The 23,274-nt window shown below is 40.6% G+C and overlaps 1 protein-coding gene across 1 annotated transcript in view; it reads right to left on the reverse strand.

Annotated features, from left to right (window-relative positions):
- The window catches only part of NAXE (NAD(P)HX epimerase), a 41,810-nt gene extending 19,679 nt beyond the window's left edge, over positions 1-22,131 (reverse strand). The window contains exons 1-3 of the mRNA XM_069218031.1: positions 21,791-22,131; positions 3,904-4,012; positions 288-398 (exon numbers count right to left, since the gene is read on the reverse strand). Coding sequence (XP_069074132.1) covers positions 288-398; positions 3,904-4,012; positions 21,791-22,041 — 471 coding nt within the window. The 5' untranslated portion in view covers positions 22,042-22,131. The remainder of the gene's footprint in view (positions 1-287; positions 399-3,903; positions 4,013-21,790) is intronic.
- Positions 22,132-23,274: the final 1,143 nt, after the last annotated feature.

Genomic DNA, 23,274 nt, shown 5'->3' on the forward strand with positions numbered 1-23,274 from the left:
TACAGTTTTTATATGGATAGTAAGTACCCGGTAAGCACCAAGGCTGCCTAGAAGAGTCACCCTCTTTTTTGACAATCAAGAAGGAAACTTAAGAGACCTTTGCAGTGTTCTGTCCTTGTTAATAACAGAGAATCCAGAGGCAGAATTGCCTCCGCCGAAGAGCTAGACCAGTTGTAACTCCTTCTGCTACACTTCCACTACTCAACTGAGGATATCTAACTTACTCCACAAATTAGAAGTACCAATTGGTCTTGCACACTCATGATGTAAAAAAAAAAACCACTTACAAACATTTTCAGATGTCTGGCACAGACCAGGCCGTCACCACCATTGTTTCCAGGGCCACAGATAACAAGGACAGTTGCCAGGTTGTTAGTGAATGCAGTAGCAGGATATGCCTGTGAGAAAAATATAGAATTAGGTTTGTAAAAAAAAGTGATCACAAAGAGCGTAGATGGGAGGCATCAAGCACTACGTTCTAAAGTTTTTAAGCTGTAAAACTCATAATTCATTGATACTACTGAGGATATAATTTTCATTTTCTTTAGAGCTGTGTGATTTCATAGGGTTGCACCATGGGCACTTTTGGGTCGAATCACTAACCAATCTATGTGTGATTCTTGATTATTCCTTGGAGTACTCATCTGCCACACCTAGACTAACCCTCAGATAATCTTCCAATAGGTTTCCCTCCTCTCTCACTGAGATACAATGGCTGGTTGTAGAAAATAGTATTTTATGGGTAGTGTCTCTATCTTCTCTATTGAGTGGAATGCTCAGATACATATTGTGGCAAAGTGTATAAAGTCAATTAATACAGATTTATCCCTTCAACTCCTGTGTAGACACGCTGAAGCATACACTATTCTGTTAATTCAATGGTTGCTCCTCTGTCACTCCACGACAGACCTCACGCCAAGACAGACCCATGACAATATATACTATCCCTACTGGTATAATGCCCATTCTTGTGGGTTGCTCCTTACCACTCCAGGATGGACTCTCCTGAGCATTTATTGTGGCTGATCCCATAATGCCTGTATCTATTGGTTGCTCTTCTACCACATGTGTGTGGACTCCAGAAAATATTCTTTAGTGAAGGGGCACTGCACTTTCAAAGGTTCGTATGGGAAAGTTCCTAGGTGCTAACATATAGGCAATTTTCTGAGTGCTGCAGTCAATGAGGTCAAATTGTTTGATACAGATCACTAAACAGAGGTATGTAGCCATATGCATCACTTTGTCTCTTAACACTTTCTCCTACAACCTTGTGTACATAGTGCAACTGGCTTGCGGCAATATCTGCCATACACCCTGCCAAAAAAACATTTCTCACATGGGCCTGATACACTCACGCAAACTTCTGTGATTTGTAAAATTTAACCAATAGTCGTATTCAAGCTGAAGGACATATGACAAATAGAATGTTTTGAAATCATTTGCACAGCTCCTGTCTGAGGCTTCATGTGAAGGTGTGTGTGTGTGTGTGCTGAATCCTGTAGGTGAATGCAAGGCACTTGGGATGGATTACATTACATCAGCTGAAAAGGTAATTTATGAAAGCAGAGAATGTGAGAAAATATTAGTTCATGTACAACCTTTTCTGCATTCTTATGGAAATCGGACATTCCAAAGATTGAATGGAAGATACAAGGGTAGGTGGAAATCTTTGAAGCAGGTTATGATTTGATTAACAACATGCTTTGAATGATAACTACCTCAAGTTGCTAGGAATTAGAATGCATCTACAGCCATGCGTCACAGTGATGTGCACAACAATTTATGCGCACATCTCTTTTTCTTAGGTTTCTCTACAAACAGTTTTAGCTGCCTGAGAGATGTTATTTATGAAGAAGCCTACCGAATTGGTCATTGCTCTTCAGGAACTGGCACTCATATGTTTTAATAGTTTATCATTGCTTGGATGGGATGTCCTTCAAGCCTATGGCATTTCATGTAAGGTTCTGGCATCTCATTACGGTTCACATTGGGTGTGGATATTGGGATTCAACAAGCATTTCTACACGTCTGCTCCCCTTCCTTGCTATGCTTTCTCTCTACTTACTCTTTTCTGCCTCCCTCTCAACCTACCCTCTCTGTGGTTTTGATTTCCGGAAGTTTGAGTCATCAGCATTCTTTCCTTGCTTTAGCTATGTGTCGGCCCCATCTTTTCATTTTCCACTGCCTCTGTCGCTTCTGGCCTCTCTGTGTCCTCACTTATCCATTCAATTATTGCTCGTGCTTTTACTTTGTTTTCACTTCCCCTCGATTCCCATTTTTAGCACTTTCTTACTTTCCCTCTGTCCCTGTTGCTTTCTCCCGTTCCCTGCCCTCTCTAGTGCTGTTGCTTGCAATCTTAGTTGTTATTCTCAGCTCCTCCATGATAAGTCCATTCCCAGCAATTGTTCCATGGGCCTGCACATCAATGCGCTGTGTTATTGGTCTTGCTTCTGCATTTGAGCCCCCTCACAACGCAAAACACAATATTTTGCATGTTTTTTAAATCTTGTTTTTTTATGAGTGGACATTACAAAAATGTTAATTAGTTGGGTCAACAGTGCATTTTAAAAAAAAAGTCAAAGCTGATGGGCTTGGCTTGCAATTCAATTACAAAATAAACCCTTTTCCTTTGGTAATGCCTGTTTAAAAAAGTGAGGCCTAGTGATTAGGTTTTGTTCTGCTGTTGCATGAAACTAATACACATATTTCGAAAGACCAGTCTGTGGCCTTTGCACCACTTTCAATCAGCAGTGGGCCAAATCAAAGGTATGACATGGAGTCCAGTGTATACTAGACACAGCAGAAGTGGGCTCTAAGCTAAGCATCTCTGCTCCCTCTGCAATATGGTCTATTGAAGTCCTTGCAACCAATGCCAGCTTGGAATAGCAAAAAGTTGCACTCAGTGAAGAATGATAAGCAGTGTAACTGTGTGACTTTAGTGTTTCAATTAATATGTGGTTTCATCAGTAGTGTCATTCATGAGGCCACTTGAAATATTATCAGTCACACAGTGTATGGGCATGAGAGGTCCACCCAAAGGAGCTATGGTTGCATATCTCATAGTAACTGGTGAAATTCAGCCTGTTTCTGATTTTGGTTTGAAGGATGTATTGGGAAGTCTGGTGTTTTTTGGGGGAAAAAACTGTATTTTCAGCTACGGGTAAAAGATTACAACTACTCTTTTACACAGCGTTTTCAGTCAATACATAAATACAAAGCGGGAGAATGTTTCTAAAATTACTCTATATCCTTGTATCTAATGTATTTTTCGTTTGTCTTGTGGTCTATATACTTATCTTTTTGAATCTAACGAATCAGAATATAATTTGGCCTCCCAGTTTAATGGTATTTTTTTTTTACATTTCCATCTGGATTTAGCCATATTTATTTTTTGCTCATTTTGCCTGAATGTAGGCATATTTATTTTTGGCTCATTGTTAAAAATGAAGCTGCAGTGAGTATATTTCAAAGTATATTTAACCGACCAATGTTTACTCATGTTTAAATGTCCAATGAGTTGTAGCCATTTACAGTACAATGCAGTCATTTGAAACCAATTGCATTTTAGAACAGTTTAATAGCTGTACTCCTACAGTTATTTAAGCTTTGTAAGGAAATCTTTTTTCTTTTCTGACTCCCCTACCTGCCCATCTGCACAGATATTGATTAGCAAGCACGATTGACAATATTGAGAATTATTCAAAAGAAAATAAATACAGACAGTCAAATAGATTGTTTTCTATCTACATTTCTCTGTAAAAATCGGTAAAAACGGAATACGGGCGCCTTAAATATAACGTAGCTGTTATTTCTAATAAATAACACATACAATATATTCTGTAAATGTTCTTGCTCTTGGGTAATACAATAAGAGACAAAAAACATATGTGATACGCATCATACCTTGGCAATAGCGGTGGCACAGCTCAGACCTGCCAGTTCCATCAGTTGGTCCACGCTAAATCTGTACTCGTTGAAGAGCTCTTCATCTACTGCTTGAGCCTCTTCTTGACTGATAAAGACAATTGTTAGACAATCACTTCAGTAGCCTTTGGCACAACTGTTATCAATACTTCATTCCCACAAACTCACAACCACAGACAGAATGGCATAGAGGCCTCCGTTGATTTCATTCATCTGTGCTTTTCTAGTGGTAGTTCCTTACTGACAAAATGTTTAAACCTAAGATATTCAGGTTTTCAATTTGGGAGCCAAAACCCACACTACCTGGAAGCGACAACCTATCTCCACAAATTTGTTCACTGGCTTGGAAGCCAATCCCACTTTCTGAAATCGTTGTTTCACTTCCTAGGCTTATGCACACACAAGAATAGAGGGCTTTAACATTTTAATCTTTAGGCAGCCCCATTCATTAAAAATCTAGTTGCTTCAAGGCAATAATAGAATAAGGGGCTACTTTAGATATGGATAGAAAAAAACAGAGCAGGCACGGATATGTTACTTCAGATGCCGTCTATTTTCCCCTCGTAAATGCTATTGGACTCTAGCAACTGCCATTGCTTTCACTGCATTCCCCACTAGTTACGTTCTTAAATGTTTAAGGGAGTCACTGTACTTCGGCTTAGATGCAGATTTATGCTTGAATTTATTTGTTGCATAGTGCACAGGAGGATCTAACCAGCATCAAAGCGCTGAGGAAGCAAAAGTGAAAAGGAGGCAGCAAGACTGAGGGAACACAGAAGAAGAGGTAATAAAGCGACAGAAGAGGCAAGGCGGGAACAGTGAGAGGAGAGGCAATAAGGGCCTGATACCAAATCAGGCCTTGGCTTCTAGGTAAAAGCTACACTGCAGATATATAAGTTAAGTATGTTAGAAATCAGGTGGATTCATGAGATAAATACAAGCGACTGATAGACAACCCAAGGAAACTAGAGAATGTGCACTTCCAAACCCCAGAGGCCCTCTTTATGAGTCATTCTACTAAAGACATTGATTGAGAAAACCACGATATTAAGATAGAATACCTAAAAGTTTCCTTTAAGGCAATAGCAAATAGTATAATTAGTCAAGAAAACCAGTGATTTATTCTTGTTCCTTTTCTTTCTGCTGCCACAGTTACAGGTTCAGTTTTATTTCAGTCCAGGTTAGCAGCATTTATTACTTATAGACATTATGAGGCTCAGCCAATAAGTGTTCCCATCCAATGTGGGGTGGAAGTCTGCGGCTTTCTCAAAGCTATGCGTAAAGTCACAGCCTAGCTTAGGTTATCAGGATATGTCACAGTTTATCTGGTATCATTACAGTAGCTGGCCAGATAATTCTGAGTGGGCTAAAATAACCAGGTGCAGGTTTACAAATGCTCAGTTTTACACGATACAACCAGTAAACCCATCTGCTGGCACCCTGACATTGTATAACTGTTCAAGCAGTGGAACTGCCACAAATGAACGGTGCTCCCAGGTTCATAAGATATTTGTTAATCCTGGGAAGTTGACTGGTAATGCCCAGATTCAGGTGTTCCCCCTCTAGTCTCCACCCCGCGAATTCTGCCCACCTTGCAATGGGGGGCCACAGTAATTGAAGGATAGATGTAACTGCAGAGGACAGCACTGAACAGAATGTTGGTGGATGGAGCACATGTGGTGTTAGGACGCGTGATTGCTGCCAGGTACCCTCTGTGCTCATGACTTCTTGGGTACATTAGAGTATGGCAGAGGCCTGGTACTTTCTTGGAAAGGTCAGAGTTAGCAAGGCTTAAAAAGATCTCTAGGCCTTTGCCCAATGTACAAGGGGCAGGACATGTTCCAGGTGACAGAATGCTATTGAAGTTCCTGGGCGACAGGTGTCAGAAACAACAATCAGGTCACGGGACTTTCACTTAGCTCTGATCATCTTAATGTTTCGATCTTCATAAATTCCGGGCAGACCTGTCAAAATTATTGCGAAACTTTCCTAAGTGCACCAGAAAACATCATTGTCTTGAGTGCTCTGTCAGTCTTTAGGACAGTTGAATGCATGCTTCTAAAGCCTTCACACTTTTACTCTTATAAATGTTCAGTGTTCAACTATTAGGCTTACAATCCTTTTGTTTTTAGAATTCATTCATCAATGTAGGGATTCGAGCTGACGGAAAGTCAGGTTTCTGACAGAGGACGACTCACCAGCTACACTTCATATCTTGTACAATAAGCAAGTCAGAATACACGGAATTAAATTTTAAATTATCATAGTTGTGTATCTCTCGTCGAGTATTGAACATAAATCCAGGAAAATGGGTATTGCTTATGTCTGACTCCTCAAGTTTGGTAGGAGTAGCCTTTTCAATAGACGCTGAACTGCTTTTAACCTTGGAACGTGTCTCAGTGAGACATCGGAGTTCTTGAAAGACTGTACAGAGATGAAAGAATCTGCGTGGTTAGAAGCTCTCCTCTTCTTTTCTGTTCCATTAATTTTTTATGATTAAACACCCTTACATGACTAAATTGCGCCATTAAAAAAGACTGTATGACAAGTATTATCGGCTCGTTCTTCTCTTGATTAAGCATGAAAAGGTTAGCTCGAGTTAGTTAAGTGAGCTACTTTCATAATCAAACTGTCATGCGTCCAGATTAGCCGCAGTTAGACTCCATTAAAGATAGGTAAAAATAATCACGTAATAACTGTCATTACACGTTAATTTTACCGCCGAAAAGGTTACTGATAGAGCTTCTGAGTGAAAAGGGGCAGAACATCCTACAGGAAATGAAGAAATCAGAAACCAGCCATTATAGTAATTTTTCTAACCTATGTTGTTCAGCTATTTTCTTTTTCTGTGTTATGTGTTTTAATCTCATCACTCTGCCCAAGTCTTACTGAAATGGTAAAAGTCTTTCAACTATCTAGGGACTCTGATGTTTGCCAGAAATGGAAACCCACTCGGTGCTTCAGTGAGCAAGACGGGTTTGCGACCTCAGAGAAAGATCCCGGCAAAAAAGAGCAATGCGTAAAGAATCAGAGGATATAAGTGCAGGAAATATAAATCGTAAAACCACTTTTACGACTTAGAGCCCCAATAAAATGCTAACTCGCGCTCGCACACATACACACACCTTTCTTTCCCTTAAATACATCTAAAAAATGTATAAACAATGACGACGGAAAGCAGTGTAGGCAAGGCCACAAAAGGGGCAAGTTATCACTGAAAAAGGCACACATCAAAACACCTCAACCAAACATGACACCAAGAGATTCTCACGCACGTCAAGCCGCATGTAAACAAATTCTCTACATAGAGCCTTTGGTGTGCGCTGTAGGGGTTTAGTCAGAGCTTGTTCTTTGGTCAGACACTGCCAAGAGATCACATGCACATAACTCAGCACATGGCCTTTAGGCCTGTGCACTGGAGGCACAGCAAAGACAGGGCCTGGCATTCGGTCATGCTCCTCATCCTGCACTCATGTGAACCCATGACCCATTCCAGTTTATACAAATAGGCTCTTGTATTTCCATTATTTTCTACCTAGTACAGTAGCAGGTTATCCACATAAAGATACCATCAACGTTGTAAAGGCTGACATGCTACGTGATGCAATGTCATCGAAGAAGCTGTTGGTGCTGTTGTCTCTGGCAGGTAGCTAAGAGTAATGTCTTACCATAACTTGTTTATTTCACGTTGTTAGGCTTTGTGCAGTAGACATTTTATACCCAAACCAACCATAGCTCCCCTTTAACATTAGGTTGAGCATAGCAGCGCGTAAGCGCTTCTTTTCCGACGTGTTGGTATGTATCTGGGCTTTTAACCACACCCACCTCACGCCCATCACTATCGCTCGTTCATGGGCTTGCCTTTCAAAAATCCTTTGTTTTCATTGGTAACTGCTTTATGTTTGTCCCTCCTTAGGGCGGTTTTGTTACCGCCTTGGCCATCCATGCTGATACATGGATAATTGCACTTTTGCCGATAACTTTGACTGCGACCAAACTTCTTTTTCCTTTTGTCTCTCTCCTCGCGCTCACGGCTGCGCTTTGAATCATCTCACTTTTGTCAACTGTTTTACTTTTTATTTTCAGTTTGTGTGACAAGAAAAGTCCAGTTAGGGATTTACAACGCGAAAAGCTCTACCTCAAACAAGCAAGAGACCCACTGCATTGCAAATGCTTGTTTTCAAATAATTCCACCACTTTTTATAGATACACAACTTTTTCATTCCACTGACTTCCCCAACCCTCCAAGTGAAGGGTTAATGTAGGAGACCTCAAATGTACCATTTCCAATGGGAACCTCCAAAGAAAACCATCCCTCTATAGAATACAAAAGCAGTTAAAGGAAAACCCACCAAATTTGGAAGCACTGCATGAACCTTTCTCATGCTGTGCCATTTACAGATTCGGCGAATTTCAGTTCAGCGTTTTTTTGTAGCCAACCTAAAATGTAGCTGTGTGCAATATGCAAGCATATGACTTGTATAGATTTGTAAATCTACTCTTGAAGATCAGAAGTTTAAAAAAACGTGAAGCAAGCCCCTTGATTTTTTTCCGGCATTAGTGAAGAGAAACAAATGATTGGAAAAAAACAAAAACCCACACAATTGGTCATAAACCTTTAAAGACGGACAGGTAGCTCGAATTTCAGCATAAACATGAAGATTTCACAAAGGCAGTAAAACAGGGAAGAGGCTGTATTCCCTAATAAAATGTTATGTTTATTAAACAAAAAGGCCCCATCTCATTTAAAATCCATTATGGTACTTAATCTTTGTTGATATTGCAAAAATGGGCAGGCATGGGATGCCTGCTTTTCCCACAACACTCCCTGGTCCTGCCAGGACATGCTCTGGAAAAAAAGACAGTTTCATCGACAAGCTTGCCTGTGGAGCTTAAACAGCCCCAAAACCTGAACCAACGAAAACTGAGATGCAGTCATTCTTAATTTTTCCCATCATTGCCAAAGATTCATGGAGGAATGTGTTACTTTATCCTCATTCCTTATCATCCTTTGCACTCAAACTAGCCAGGAGCTAAATTCCAGCAGCCACCACCTCAACTCTCTGCCACTGTTCAGTACTGATGAAGGCCTGGGGAGCAACATTAGTAAATATTGCTTAGTCTGAATTAATGGCTGTGGAGAACTATCTGACTGAACACAAGCTACACCCACCAGTCAGAGGCCCACCAGTGAGCAGGACAGCTTGGAACTGTTCCAGACAAATTAGGGAGCAATCAGCTAGACTGGTCATGTGTACCATTTTCAACAAGATGCCCAGCTATCTGGCAGCTGACCCTCTCTACTTCACCCACCTTAACTGGTGGGGGCCGAAGAGTAAAATGGCTGCCTCCAGTGTTTTCCTACCATGAATAAAAAAAAAATATATGAATTCAGAGTGGGAGCTTGACATCTCCTTGCCCACATTTGACTCACTCATCAAATTCAGAAATTATCTCAAAACATACCCTTTTTTGACAACTACTAAACTAACCAACAGCAAGATCCTCTTGTCGTAGCTCCACTTCTAATACATTTGGTTTACTACTGTATGGATCCTTGCAATGGGACTGATAACTGCTGGCTCCTTTTCTCTAATCCATGTTTATGCGAAGCACCAAAATACCACAAGATTCAAGTGGGCACCATGTTAGATTATTAAATAAAATAAACTTCACACTATTATTCAATCCACATATTCCTCAAAAGTACTCATATGGCTTACGGAAATCTGCAGGCAGTAGTTTTGACAAAAGAACAGTATCCTATCACCTAAGTCACAAAGGTTGGCAAGTATCCCAATACCAAATGCAACATGTGCAAAAAGAAGAAGAAAAAAACATGTTTATACATTTTCTAAAAGAACAAGCACTCGCTACCAAATAAATCTGCATTGACTGTCACCCTTTTGGCTTTGTAAATGCTTGTTTTTTCATGGCTTTGGAAAAAAAAACATTATTGTTTGTGGAGCTGTGAGACCCCACCAATGTGAAAACATTGGCTAAAAGTAGAAATTGTGTTTGGTCTTGTAGTGTACACATTGCAGCTAGTGATCTCGAGTGTCAGTGAACTCTACGGAGATTCTCTGTAAAAAATGACTTAGTACTTATCAAGACCATGTCCTTTGGATAAGAGGTGGGAGGCAAGACAGAGAAAGCAGGAGAGAGGAAGGGAAGAGATTGAGAAATATACAGAGAAGCAACGGAGCACGCACACAGGAAAGAAGAGAAAGAAACGAAAAACAAATCAGTGTAAAAGAATTAGACAGCAAAGTGAAAAAAAGTTGCTCAGCAAACAAATCACATAATGAAAGGATGGCGATATTGGGGAAAAAAAGAGAAAGCGAGAGAGAGAGAAAAGAAGAGCATCAAAGAGAAATAAAACACGCACAACCAGCTGCTTTCCTATTGGCATTAGCATCTGGATATAGGAGTGGGCCGTCAAAGGTGCTTTGGACATTATTAAAGGTGCTCTATTAGCTGGGAATGAGACAATTCCTTTGCAGTATGGCCCTGCCTAGAGGGGGCTGGGACTGCCGAGATCACAAGCTATTGCCAGCAGTTTCACTCGTGGCCGGAAGGTTGTTGGGGGAAAGCTGAGCAGGTTCAGCTGAGAGTTTTCGAGCAGGCTTGGAGAGTGCGTTGCTGTTAAGTCCATGCGTCTTCATTTTTCTGCATTGCTTATGTTTAGAGTTTCAGTATTCAAGAATTCATCATTTTCACTATTCTAAGGGATGGTAGAAGATCAATAAGATCATTTTAGAAAGTTTCTGTTTTCACTAATTTTAACTCAATTTGTGTACTAGTATGGTGCTTGACAGATAAGACACGGCACTGTCTGCAAATAGCTGATTCTGAAGACGGTGCTGCAGTGTCCTAAGGCTAGCATGCAGTCTCAGCCTTTGTGTAAAGTGGTGCTTCCTGCAGCATGGCTCACTGGGGCTGTCTCCAGGTTGACGTACCCACAAAACAAGTACAATGAGATGTGAGATCTTTACAACTCACTGCTATGAAACTTTATGAGCAACAATTATGGACAAAGGGCAGGCTGGGCCTACAAAGGTCCTCACCTTGAACAACAGAAACTGCAGTCCCACACCCACCTCCACTGCTCATCAAACTGCAGTGTTCAAGAAAAACTGAACCTCAGCCCCACTGTAATAACGTTTTGAATTAATATCTCGAGGAGGCCCTTGCTACAAGCTTCTCACTTCAGTGTCTGGTTCTCCAAAGTCTAGCCGCAGGAATGTAGGCAATTCAATTTCACTGCCTTGGGAAGCTCTCCTCACCCTCTTTTGTGACATGATAAACCAGATACGTGCTAAGGGACCCCACGCTGCTTCGCTAATACTGTGGTTCAAACCGGAGTCAAACCTTCGGAGTGAACGTCAGAACACATTCACTCCAGCATTTAAAGAATCTCCTTTTGATTGTTGGATTGTTTATCAAGTGAATTCCCTCATCTTGCTATGATCATGAGGTTACTGCCGTTTTATAATGTAGCCTGAAACTCTCAGTATTTCCTTATAAATGCATCCAGCCATTACCTTTCCATTCCAACCCATAGCTGATACGCTGACCTTGCTGAAGCCGTGTCTAGCAGTAGCCCATCAATCGACAGACTGTTCCTCTGATTGTAGTGCCTAGCAGAATTACCTAATATAGTATTATCACATGTGTAAATAATATTCTATCTACAGTTTTGCATCCTCCAATTGCTTGCTCTCTCTAAAAAGCCTCCTCTGTATTACCAAAACCATGCCGAAAAAAACTCTCTTACCCAACACTTGTATTGCCCCCTACCCTCGCCTTGCTTTTTTCACCATCTGCATGTCTCCTCACAATCAGAAATAACCGCTGTTGGATGTTTTGGGGCTAAGTGTATGTTGTGTTTATTTCAGTACTGGCGTCTTCCACTCTTTTTCCTTTTCTGAACTCCTTTGTGATTTCTGCGGCTTGGGTTTACTATATTTCTCCAGTGTATTACTAGCTGCTCACATTTCAGAACTTTAAGGTTTAGTCCTTTATCCATGGAGTTTTGGCTTATAATCATGTTTCATCGGTGATGTCACTGGGGATGTTGTGATCTCAAACATCATGTCATAAGCAGTGTATGTGTATGGGAGGTTAAGGTTCAGCAGTCTTAAATTTTGAATATCGAGGGCTATTAGATGATGTCAAAGACGCCGTCTTCCTGCAACTGGATTTTGTTTTGTTCCATCATCGGCAATTTCAAACATATTCTCACCCTAATTAAAAACACAGCTTTTTTAGTGCACTTCAACGTTTTTAAATGCTTCCAGCTATGCACTGTCTCCATTATTTAATCCCACAAACGGTGGGTGTGGTCTTTGGCTCAATGCTCCCCAAACCCACTGTGCACAGATAGCAATGGCTGAGTGCAGGGGTGTGTGCAGCAGGCAGTGTGTGTACAGCCTTTTGAGTCTTGAATATACTCCACAAGGATTTTTGCCATGTGTAACAGGCAGTGGGAGGCGATTTTGGCATCTGGCCAAGGGATGTGCCTAGCTTCAGCGAACGAACCTACAGAGCATAGCCTTGGACTACAAGTAGCAGTCAAGGCACTGAGCCTGGCACACAGCAGTGGCCACCAAACCCACTGTGCACTGCCTTTAGGTGAGCAAAGTGGGAACTGCCTCATTCTGTCCTAGGTCCCTGCAAATCAAGAACATTCTCCAAGGGGCTTCTCAACTTGAGCATTATAGTGTTTGAAAGAAACATATGTCCCTTTAATGTGCAGAAAAGAGTCCTTATGAATAGCAGACTGTGAGGCGGTTACAGATCGAATTGAACCCAGTTCATCGCAAAGCCAGCGTCATCCTGAATTTCTCAGAATCCAATCATCCATCTCGGAAGCAAATCATCCACATACATAATTATGAACTGACACTGTTCATGCAATGAAGGCATCATTATATTTGCCAACTTAAAGCCGCAGGGAAGCACTGAGAATTGAAAGTGCCAGTTATCAATTGCAAGCTGATTAGACTTTTGATGCTTCAGACTCATTTGGAAATATGCACCCATCAAATTCAAAGGTGCATGGAAGTTCTACGGCTCAGAGAAATTACGCAAGGAAGGATGTCATGAAAAAAAGCATCAAACTCTCAATTTAAGCCGAAGATATTCTCCTAATTCTCTCTGATTTTCGACCTCCAGGTATGAGTTGTCATCAAGGAGTATAGTATCCAGCTACAAGCTCATTTAGACCAAGTTTATGTTCCTCTCAAAACATTTTCAACTAGACATATCCCAGAAATAATTATTCTTGTTTAAACCCCTACGAATCCACTTTTCCGAAAACTAGAATTTTACATTAAATATGAATACTATTAACTCAAAATGAGAGCAATACTTAGAATATTATTTGTTTTAGTCACTTCTTATGTAAAAACTCTGACATATATTATGTCCTACATACATAAGATATATGAATAATGGTAATCTCCTGTATGTGCAGCTGTTATGTCATACTGGTTACCACCTCTATATTTTTATCTGCAATCTGGACCCACTGTGCATGTTTTCATATTTTCATAAACTTATTAAAATATTTTTTTTTATAAAACTGCTGGGATGCCAGCAGAGGCCCCATTGTCAACAGGGCCCAATTCACAAAGGAACATATATACTTCTATATTTTCTCACATGTATATTTACTAATGCACTTAAGTGTAACTATCCACAATTTACAAGTGGAGAATTACACGTACGAATAGACTTACATGTCTCCACCCTCTCAAATCAGGGTATGTGGCCTCCTACAGAGAATTTACAATTGTTAAGTTACTAATAGTAACTTTTCACTTATCGGTAAAGATCTCCACCATTGGGTTGGAGATCTGCCTATGGGGGAAGTATAGTTGAAAATTATTAAAGTTTATTTTTCTTGAAAAAATATTTTAATGTCTAAAATGGAAACTAATTTAAAATATGTATTAGTAAGCTAAAACTACTAAAATAAAATGTTACAGTACATTAAATAAAATTAAACATGTATTAAATAATCAATTGCTTAAAATATTATTTATAAATAAAAAGTTGAAAGCACTAATTATGAAAAACCCACATACACTAACATTAATATTTTTATTATTTAGTGTTTTTTTGAGTTATGTATTGAATTAATTTGTTTTAATACAAAAATAATGTAATTGTAATTATGATTATTAAATATTAAATGAATAAAATATTTAATTGTTATTCATAATTCTTGTAGCCCTATTACACAATGGCAGTCGCAACTATGTACTTATGGCTTCAGACGGTGTTTTCACAAAAAAAGCATTTTTTGACTTGTGTAATCTACTTACTCAGTGAGCTAAGTTTGGACATGCCAAGTCTTCAAAGATCAGTTTACAGGTGTTATATGCAGCACCCATTTCGGTTGGTCGTATGGCCTAACTACAGGCCAAGCCCTACGCCCAACCTCCAAAGATCACAGACAAAGGGCCTCATTTTGAGTTTGGCAAACGGAAAAGTCTGTCTGCCAAATAACCGGCAGGGCTGCCACGGCCGCCGGAGTCATTAAGAGTTTCCCGCTAGGTCGTTGGGCAGAAACCTACATTTCAAGCCTAACAGGAAACAAGCTACAGCATTGTCTCCTGCTTGTAATCGAGCCGGCAGCAATCCTGTAGCCAGTAGGGTGCACCAGCACCCTTGCAATGTTCACTGCCTGCAAAGCAGAGGGTGAACATTGAGACGGTGCTGGGAAGGGGGGCCCCGGCACTGCCTATGCCAAGTGCATGGGCAGTGCAGGCCCCCCCCGTGGCCCCCTCCACCTGTTCTCCGCCAGCCTTTCTCTGGCGGTGTTATCGCCATCAAAAGGCTGGCCGAGAATGAGGGCGTGATCCGCAGGGCAGCACTGCCCTGGCAGATTAGGATCTCCGCTACCGCCAGACCGCTGTGATCCAAGATCCTGGCGGAGCTGGCGGCCGGACCGCCAGGGTTGTTATGAGCCGCCACACTCATAATGAGGCCCAAAGTCTGTGCACACTGGGGTGAGCACTAGTGGCAGGGGTAGTTATCCGTCAATAGTGTTTGGGACCTGGCCACAACCCAGGCCCTGAGCCAAACACCAATGCACACAGCCAAACCCTGGGCACAGCTGAAGTTGGAAATTAACTATGTTATATAAAAGAAAATACAACAGCAATATACTGAAAAAACCAACTGTAAAACCTGAGTTACAGTTCTAGTTTAAATTCTTAAAACCAATTGAATCCACAATTTATGGTTATGAACGTACACAGCACATGCTTTAACTCACAGCATCCACCATGCATAAAACATCTATTTACCAATGCCACAGACACACAAAAACAGATAAAAGGTGACCAACATGGAAGATGCCACAAATTATTGCATGTGTGTAAGTGTTTGGAAACCTAACTGGTGAATTTATGTGGTTTTGAGCATCTGAGGCATAACTATAACTCACTTTTTAACTGTTTTTTTTTCTTTTTAAGTATAAACATTTGTCAATCCTTAGTTAAGGTTCAGTTGCACTTTTATGTTGAAAAGCCATTTTTTGATTTGCCTAAAGCTTTTAACCCTGTGGATGCATGCACATGAAAGCTGGCAATGTACTAACTCAAATAGATACTTCGGACCTGCAGAGTATCGTGAAGATTCATCCACTGGACAAAAAGTTAAGGTGGGAACCGTGGGGATGTTATAAAGTGTAAATTTTTCCACGTTAGAGCGGCAAGAAATGGGAGGGGGTTTAAAGTGGGGCATGCAAAAACAAATTACCTACCCACGTGAGAGTAAGACAATTGCTATTCACAAACTGCACTTGAGAAGTTGCTTCAGCCAAAAAGGTCCCAGGACAGTTGTAAATGTACTCCAGATCAGCCTTGGAGCCAGTGCAGCGTCAAGCATTTTCAAATATTAAATAAATACAATTTGTAATGTGGGTGGGTTTTTTAATCTAGTCTTTAGGGATAAGACTTGTAAATTAAGTATATATAAATTGAATTCATTATTTAATGCACATTTAAAATTAAAGTGCTGTAACATTTAATGTTATTATTATCTAGATTGTCAAAACATTGATACAATTGTATATATGTTTAAGTTTAATAAACTTTTAAAATTTACTATATTTTATCGTAGGATGATCTGTGCCTCAGCGGCAGAGACCAGCGCCTATGTAGGAAAAGTTAGAAGTGGTAACTTTACACTCATAAGTCCTGTTCTGTGGGGTGAAAACGTGAGTCTGCACCTAGGATTAACTTAAAACTCAGAAATGATGAGTAGCAATAAAGCACATACTTACTTTTAGGGGTCGTAGAAAAGTTACATGTAAGGAAATCAACACATGTAAACTTACCTTTGTGAATGTAGCCCACTGTGTTATAAACAAACTCAGGGACTCCCTTCCATTTTCTCTTACATTGGACAAAAAGAATATCAGGACTGCAAAACAATTTATGCGGCGAATTAAGATTAAACTGATTTTTCATTAAAAACTGCAAAAATCGAAATATCAAGGTAATGTGAATTTTTTGGTATTGAATTCACACTATATTGAATTGCATTCCCGTTTTGACACTCTTGCTATTATTCTCAAATGTAGCTGATTTTCAGGCCCCACCAGGGGTCACTTTTGAAGCTTTCGTCACTCACCCATTACTCATGAACCTGATTCAGAAAATGACCACAGAAAATGTTCCTGCCAACGCCTGAATAATTTTATAAGTTTTGGGAAACATGAGCCAATTGATAGGTTGAGTGGCTCCAAAAGCTATAAGGTTTTACACAAATTATGATGTTAAACAGAACAAACAAAATATGGAGCGCCTGCATACACAAGAGCATTCACATGCTATCGCTCATTACCTATGATAGTGAACTCAAAGCCTTCTGTCCTGTGCTTAATTTGTAAAAGAATAAGTACCAGGACCCACATTTTTCTAAAAAAGCCTGTTGGTGCCCCTGCTGAATGTGAGGGTGGATGAATACTAAGACAACTGAGTCTTTTTTTCACCTCAGGTTTTTTTCATCCACAAAGATACTCTCCTTCCCGTGGTATTGAACCCTCATAGGTTCTTTTCCATCTCTACTTACTCCCTTTGCCACTGTTTTTCCAACTTTCTCTTCCACCTTCTTTCCATCTCTGCTGCTTTTTACCCTCCTTGATCAAAAATGTGTCTGTCCCCCCCCCCAAAAAAAAAAAAAAAAGGATGTACGGTGGGCCCCACCAACAACCACCAACTCAAATTAAGCATTGCTTCAGTCACAGATTAAATACCTAAGGGGTGCGGGATTTGTATTTCTTTTACTTGTGTCTGTGATGTAGCAGTATGTGTTTTTCTACTGGTTTCTATAATGTTCTATTAGACATTGTTTATGTGTAGCGTACCCTTGAATGTGATCAGATGGAGTTGATCTCCTGGGCTCTTTAAACGTGCAATTGCAGCTCCACTCTTTTGTTAAATAAACACTGTTTATTTAATCTACTTTGGATGGACATCAGTTTCTACAAGTTGATGTCCTGGATACACTGCTTCACTATAAAGTACTGTTGTGTGATTTACTTAAGGGCCCATGATCATGTTTGGAAGTCTCAAAGCCTTCATTTATCTTTAGGATTTAAAATGTCTTTTTGGAACTTTTTATTTGTGCATGATGTTGACTTTGAAGCCGCTTTGAATTAGTGGACTTAATGATAAAAAATTTATCGGAGAAATCTGTTACTTCGGAACAGCCCGCCAGAAGGATTCTGTCAACGTTCAAGTGCGCAGCTTCGACATACACAATGATCCCTTCTTTCATGAGGATGATTTTAGCGTCTAGTGCATGTGTGTGCAGTGTCTTTCCATTCCAAGAGTCAGTGATGTGGATTAAGCGCTCTCTTTCACTCACCTGCTCTGGGTGACAGCCTGGTGCAACCAACATTAAATTGGAAATACGGTCTTTCTACTGGTTGTGGCTCTCGAAGGTAGGGTATTCCTTCAATGCTGGAGTTGCTTCCTGCCAGAGCTAGACTGCCCCCACTGTTTCACCGATCATTATTTCGAACCATCTTCACCTACTGATTTGTTTTATGTCAGCAGCGACTGGCATGCTTCTATTCAAAGGGAGCAAAGCATTACCTGTGTCAACAGCGATTGGCACACTATAAGCAAAGTGCAGAGCTGTTCGTCACAGTGTCAAAGGCAACTGGCAGAACAAACAAAGAGGGGGTCTAAACGTACAACGCCATGATAGGACATTTGCACTATTGTTTATTTACTTATTTTTTTAATGTTATTCTCCCTTTTCGTTTTCTGTCTGTATTTACAAGTATTTATTATCACAATGTCAGCGGTTAAACCGCCAAATTATTTTCTCCAAGAGCCAAGGGGATCTCCCTCTGAAGTGGTGTCCACAGATCATTTAATGCTTATCTGGGTGCTATTGATGAGCTAAAGTTTAAAGTGGATCGAAAACGAAATCTACTCTATTATTATCTAGGAGTGGAGTGTCAGCATGTGTTTGATCATTGACCAGGGTACGTCTGTAAGGAAGATGAGGTTCTCGATGAGTTTCAGACTGTGGTGAAAAATGAAGTATATTTGGAGTGAAAAGTGAACCCGTAGTTCATGGTCACAAATTATTCACACACATTCAAGGATCTAATGAATCTATTAATTAATGTGTCACAGCTCCTAAAATGCTGGCAGCTTACTGTGAAATTGAACGATTCACTTCTCAATTGATTAAAGGGCAAAATGTGTCTAAATGTTAATAAAAGATGATATATCAGAAACTTTTAGCTTAAAGAAAATGTCACTTGATGAAGCAATAGACATAGCAAAGAGCACTTAGTGTTTTCAACAAGATGCAAAACAGTTAGAAACAGACAAGTCTTATGTTTGTGTTGCAAATATCAGTTCTCAGAGTAAAGCTCAGTCAATTTTTCAAACTGAATCACTATCCTCTGTTGGTAGTTTCAGTAGAGGGAGAGGTGTGATTTGTCCCTCAACTAACCCTATGTGTTATAGTGCATCAGCTGAATTTCAGAAACTGCCCAGCAACTGCACAAGAATGCTGGAAATGTAATAAAGTGGGACACTTTGGCAACACTTGCAGAGGTGGTAAACAAATATCTATAAACAGCATTGAGGAAAAGAATGTGAGCAATGATTTGGAGGATGCTGATAAAAAAGTGAAAGAACTTGTACTTTCAGTGGACAGTGTGGAGATAGGTAGTGTGCATAATGAGGAAGGGTATTGTGGCCCTCATACTTTCATAAAGATTGATGGTATTTCACTTCCTCTTCTTTTTGATTCCGGTGCAAGCATAATCATAATTTCCTTTGAAAAATACAAAGAATGTTGGTCCGGTAAATGACTGTTACCTCCAGATCTCATCACCACTGTCTTTGAAAGTAGCAGAATAGATCTGGTTTGGTATGCTTTGGTGGGTATCTGTTTTAAGAGTAAAACTATCAAAGGAAAAGTATATATGTGGCTCACAAAGGCATAAAAGTCATAGGATGGTGGCACCAAGCAGGTTTTGATATGAGCATTAGACATGGTCAGAGGTGTCCGGTTTCATTGGGCAGCTGTAGCATGGATCATATCTGGAAAGAAAATTGTAAAGAGGTATTTCACAGCAAAGTGTGTCCGATAAAAAACAAATTGTGCACACAATTTAAGTCACAGAGGGTGTTCTCCCCATCAAGCATAAGCTCCCTAATATGTCACATAGCATAAGAAGTGAATTTGACACAATTTTTTTTAAAAATGCAAAATTATGGCATTATTGAACCTGCAGATGCCACTTTATGGCTTTCATCTATAGTTTTAGCCAAGAAGAAATCTAGTGAATTCAATTTGTGTATTTATCTTAGATTCCTTAACAATGCCGCCCGGGTCAGCAATTTTCTTTTACCACATACTAAACGTTTGATCACCGCTGTAGGTCAGTCCAAATGGTTCTATAAACTGGATCTTCATGTGGCCCATCATCAGGTGATTCTAGATGAACAGTTACGTAGTCTCACAGCTCTTGTTGCACCTGATGGTACATTTCAGTTTTGCCACTGTCATTTTGTTTAGCTTTAACCATGCCTGTTTTTCAGAAGATCATGATTAGGTTGTTTGAAAATGTTATCACATGCAGTCATCTTCAAGATTATATCTTGGTTTATGCTGATATAAAAGAGACACATGACAGTACTGAGGAGAAAGTTCTATCCATCCTACATAACAGTACTGAGGAGGAAGTTCTATCCATCCTACAAGCCAACAAATGTAATATTAGGGAGGACAACTTTATATTTTGTGTGATGAGATTAAATATTTAGGTTATGTGCTCTCAGGGGAACGTCTGAAGCCTAACCCAAATAATGTGGACGGTGATGTCAATGCTTCTCATCCTGTTGATAAGGATCAGTTACGTTGTTAATTAGCTAATACTTTAAGAAAAATGTGAATATGCATTTAACTTGAATACTTAAATATAATTAAATGTGACACGAGCATTTAGGAGTACGTTAAGTAATACTATTTTATATACTTGTGGAAGTCTCTGAACTAGCCTCAAATTGTCCACCTCCCTATTAGTAAAACTATTAAAAGGGCAGTCCTTTCTGTTTGTACTACTTGTATATGAATATTCGTATTTGGATGTTTTGAGACCAATTTACTAACATATTACTTAAGTATTACTTCACTTACTCATACATACCCAGCCCTGCTAAGTGCCATGCATCTCACGTTAGAATAACACATTTTTAGTCATTCTCCCACATTACCACAATGTCTGAGATTGTCATTCAATAGAACAGTGTCCTGAGGTGCGCTAAAACTATGTAGTTCCAGTTTCTCACTTTGCTAGCTAAGCCCAGAGTACTGTTTATCAAAGGCACAAGGTGGCACTGGTGTACAAAGGGAGGTATAGGATTCTCAATATATTACGAGAAATATGTATCACACTTCACAGAAACTCATATCCAAACCAAGCGAACCACAGAGACTTGAAGACCTAGAGACAAAACCACAACCTGCCTAATTAGAGCACAAAAAAGCACCACCTGCTCAAACCATGGTACCACATGTGGCACTGCTTTCAGCAGGCATGAGTAAATGCCATGTTCCACCTGCCATGTGGACAGCAGGTGGGAAGATGCAGAGTGGGGTGCGCCTGCCAGCCCCACACATGGGCTTGGGTGGCAGGTGAGCACACCGCTGACCCTCCACTTCTCCCTGGCTCTTGTTGCGTCCTAGGGCACAAGGACCATGGGACAGTTTCCTCTGCACCAACCCTCCTCAGCATCACGTTCCGGGGCGGCATGGTCCATGCACTGGTCCTCAGGTAGATGGGGGCACCCAAGGGAGATCTGGTTCTCGGGAAGAGGACCCCACACAAGCCTCCACCCCAATGACCATTAATGAAATAACGATGTGCTGACCCCAGGAGGTTAGCTCTCCCTGGAGGAATGAAGAGAAAGTGTGGGGTATCGCAATACACCCGAGGTGACAAGGGCACTAGGTTAGTGCTTTACACTAGTTTTACAATTTTCTTATGGCTTCTCATTGCTCAAACGGGTGTAATTTCTGATATTTATATGTTTCCATGGTCTTTATTGCTTGATTTTGCTTGCGCGAAAATGTCACTAATACTGTTGACATGTCACTCATAACTATCCTGAAATTATGAAACTGTCACACATGGCAATCTGAAACCCTGGCAGCTATGCATACCTGTGTATTGTCCCCTATCTGTTGTCTGTCTTTTTTCAGATAAGATCGAAACCAATACATGAATCTAACAAAGCAGCAGAATGGTCCTAGTTTATGGGCTTTTTTAGCATTTGCACGACAGCAGGCTGGGCAGGGTTATATCCTAAATTACCTCAAGTACTTTAAAGCACCAGCTGCTTTCTCCATGGTGGGAGTCCTTGACTTCCAACGCGCAGGCGCAGGGCAGAGGGCACCCCAGACGGCGGTTGGTACTCTGGGGCAGGAAGTTAAGGAATGTCTGCGCACTCCCTTTGTGCCTGCGAGGTGCCCCGCGGCCCTGGCGAGTGGAGTACACTGGCGAGCGCCTCGACAAGAGGCCACCAGCACTCCGAGGCCTAGCAGCGCCCTCCCGAGCCCGTGCATTCGCCCTGGGACTCTTCTACTCTGGCAGCGGCAGTGTGCTTGCGCCGGAGGCTCCGGGTCGTTCCAGAGAAAGCGGGACGCTGTCTGTGCGCGTCTCCGACGTTAAGGCGGCGCCATTATAGAGTGGCTGCGGCTTCCGTTTTGCAAAATAGAAGAGAAGATTAACAAGAAACTTTAACCTGTACGGTGTAAAAATACCACACAGGTGTCAACAGATTTTGTACTCGCCGTCAAGGAAATGGCAATAATGCTTTAAAGGAGAGTAGATACATTATTTCGTTATTCACCATAACATATGTTAAATCAATTTGATATATTTTTCAGACTGCGTCGATAACGTGGGCTGTGATTTCGAGTCTATTTTACCAGCGAAAAACGCAGGTTTAAATATAGACGCCGCTTTCATGAATGTGGCCGGCCCGGTCCTCTCTGCTCCTGGTAACCAGCCTTTCTTAGCCTGACGAAGAGTCGGCCCTCTTAATACGGAAAATGTCTTCGGCGCCTGTATTGGGATCGGAAGATGTGCATTTCGTAAAGCAGTGTTATCTGAGATACTCGAAACGTCTGAATGATGTAGTTTTGTAAACGAATGTTAAACCTGAAATTATTTTAAATAGTACCCACTGTAAATTAAGGCATTCTTCATTAAGTGGGACCAAACGTGGTTGTTTTCCTAAGTGGGCGCGACCCAAGGAGACATGGCATTAAAATACTTTTGACTAGAATTTTGTAATGCCCTTAAACTCTGCCTTTAAAGAGAATCTACCTGAACTAGTGGTTTTATCTGGGAAGGTGTGGAGCTCCACAAACTATGCAAAGTTCTTTGTAAGTGAGTTCCCGCTTGAAAATCAGCACTTTGACGACACCTTAAAATTTACACCTTCCCCCTTTGTCACCACTTTGTATGTGAGTTTAATTTAGCATACTTTTCCCACATAAGTGTCCAGTATCCCGGGAGTAAAAATATTTGCAAGGTATGTACTTGGATACAAAATAAGAAGACTGCATCATCATAGTGATCCATGAGCTCCTATGTACATATTTTAACAATTTGCGTTAAACGACTGCACAATCAGTATGGATCTATTTTATTGAAAACTAGTAATTAGTGAGTGAACCAGGACAATGTATCAGTTCACTTTCGGATGGGAAAAACTATGCAATGGTTTTAGGGAGCACTGCAAATTCAGTGGCAGGACCGTATACTTCAAATTATGCGTTGTCCATGCTTTT

Source organism: Pleurodeles waltl, chromosome 12 (assembly GCF_031143425.1).
Source record: "Pleurodeles waltl isolate 20211129_DDA chromosome 12, aPleWal1.hap1.20221129, whole genome shotgun sequence".
NCBI classification, from domain to species: Eukaryota; Metazoa; Chordata; class Amphibia; order Caudata; family Salamandridae; genus Pleurodeles; species Pleurodeles waltl.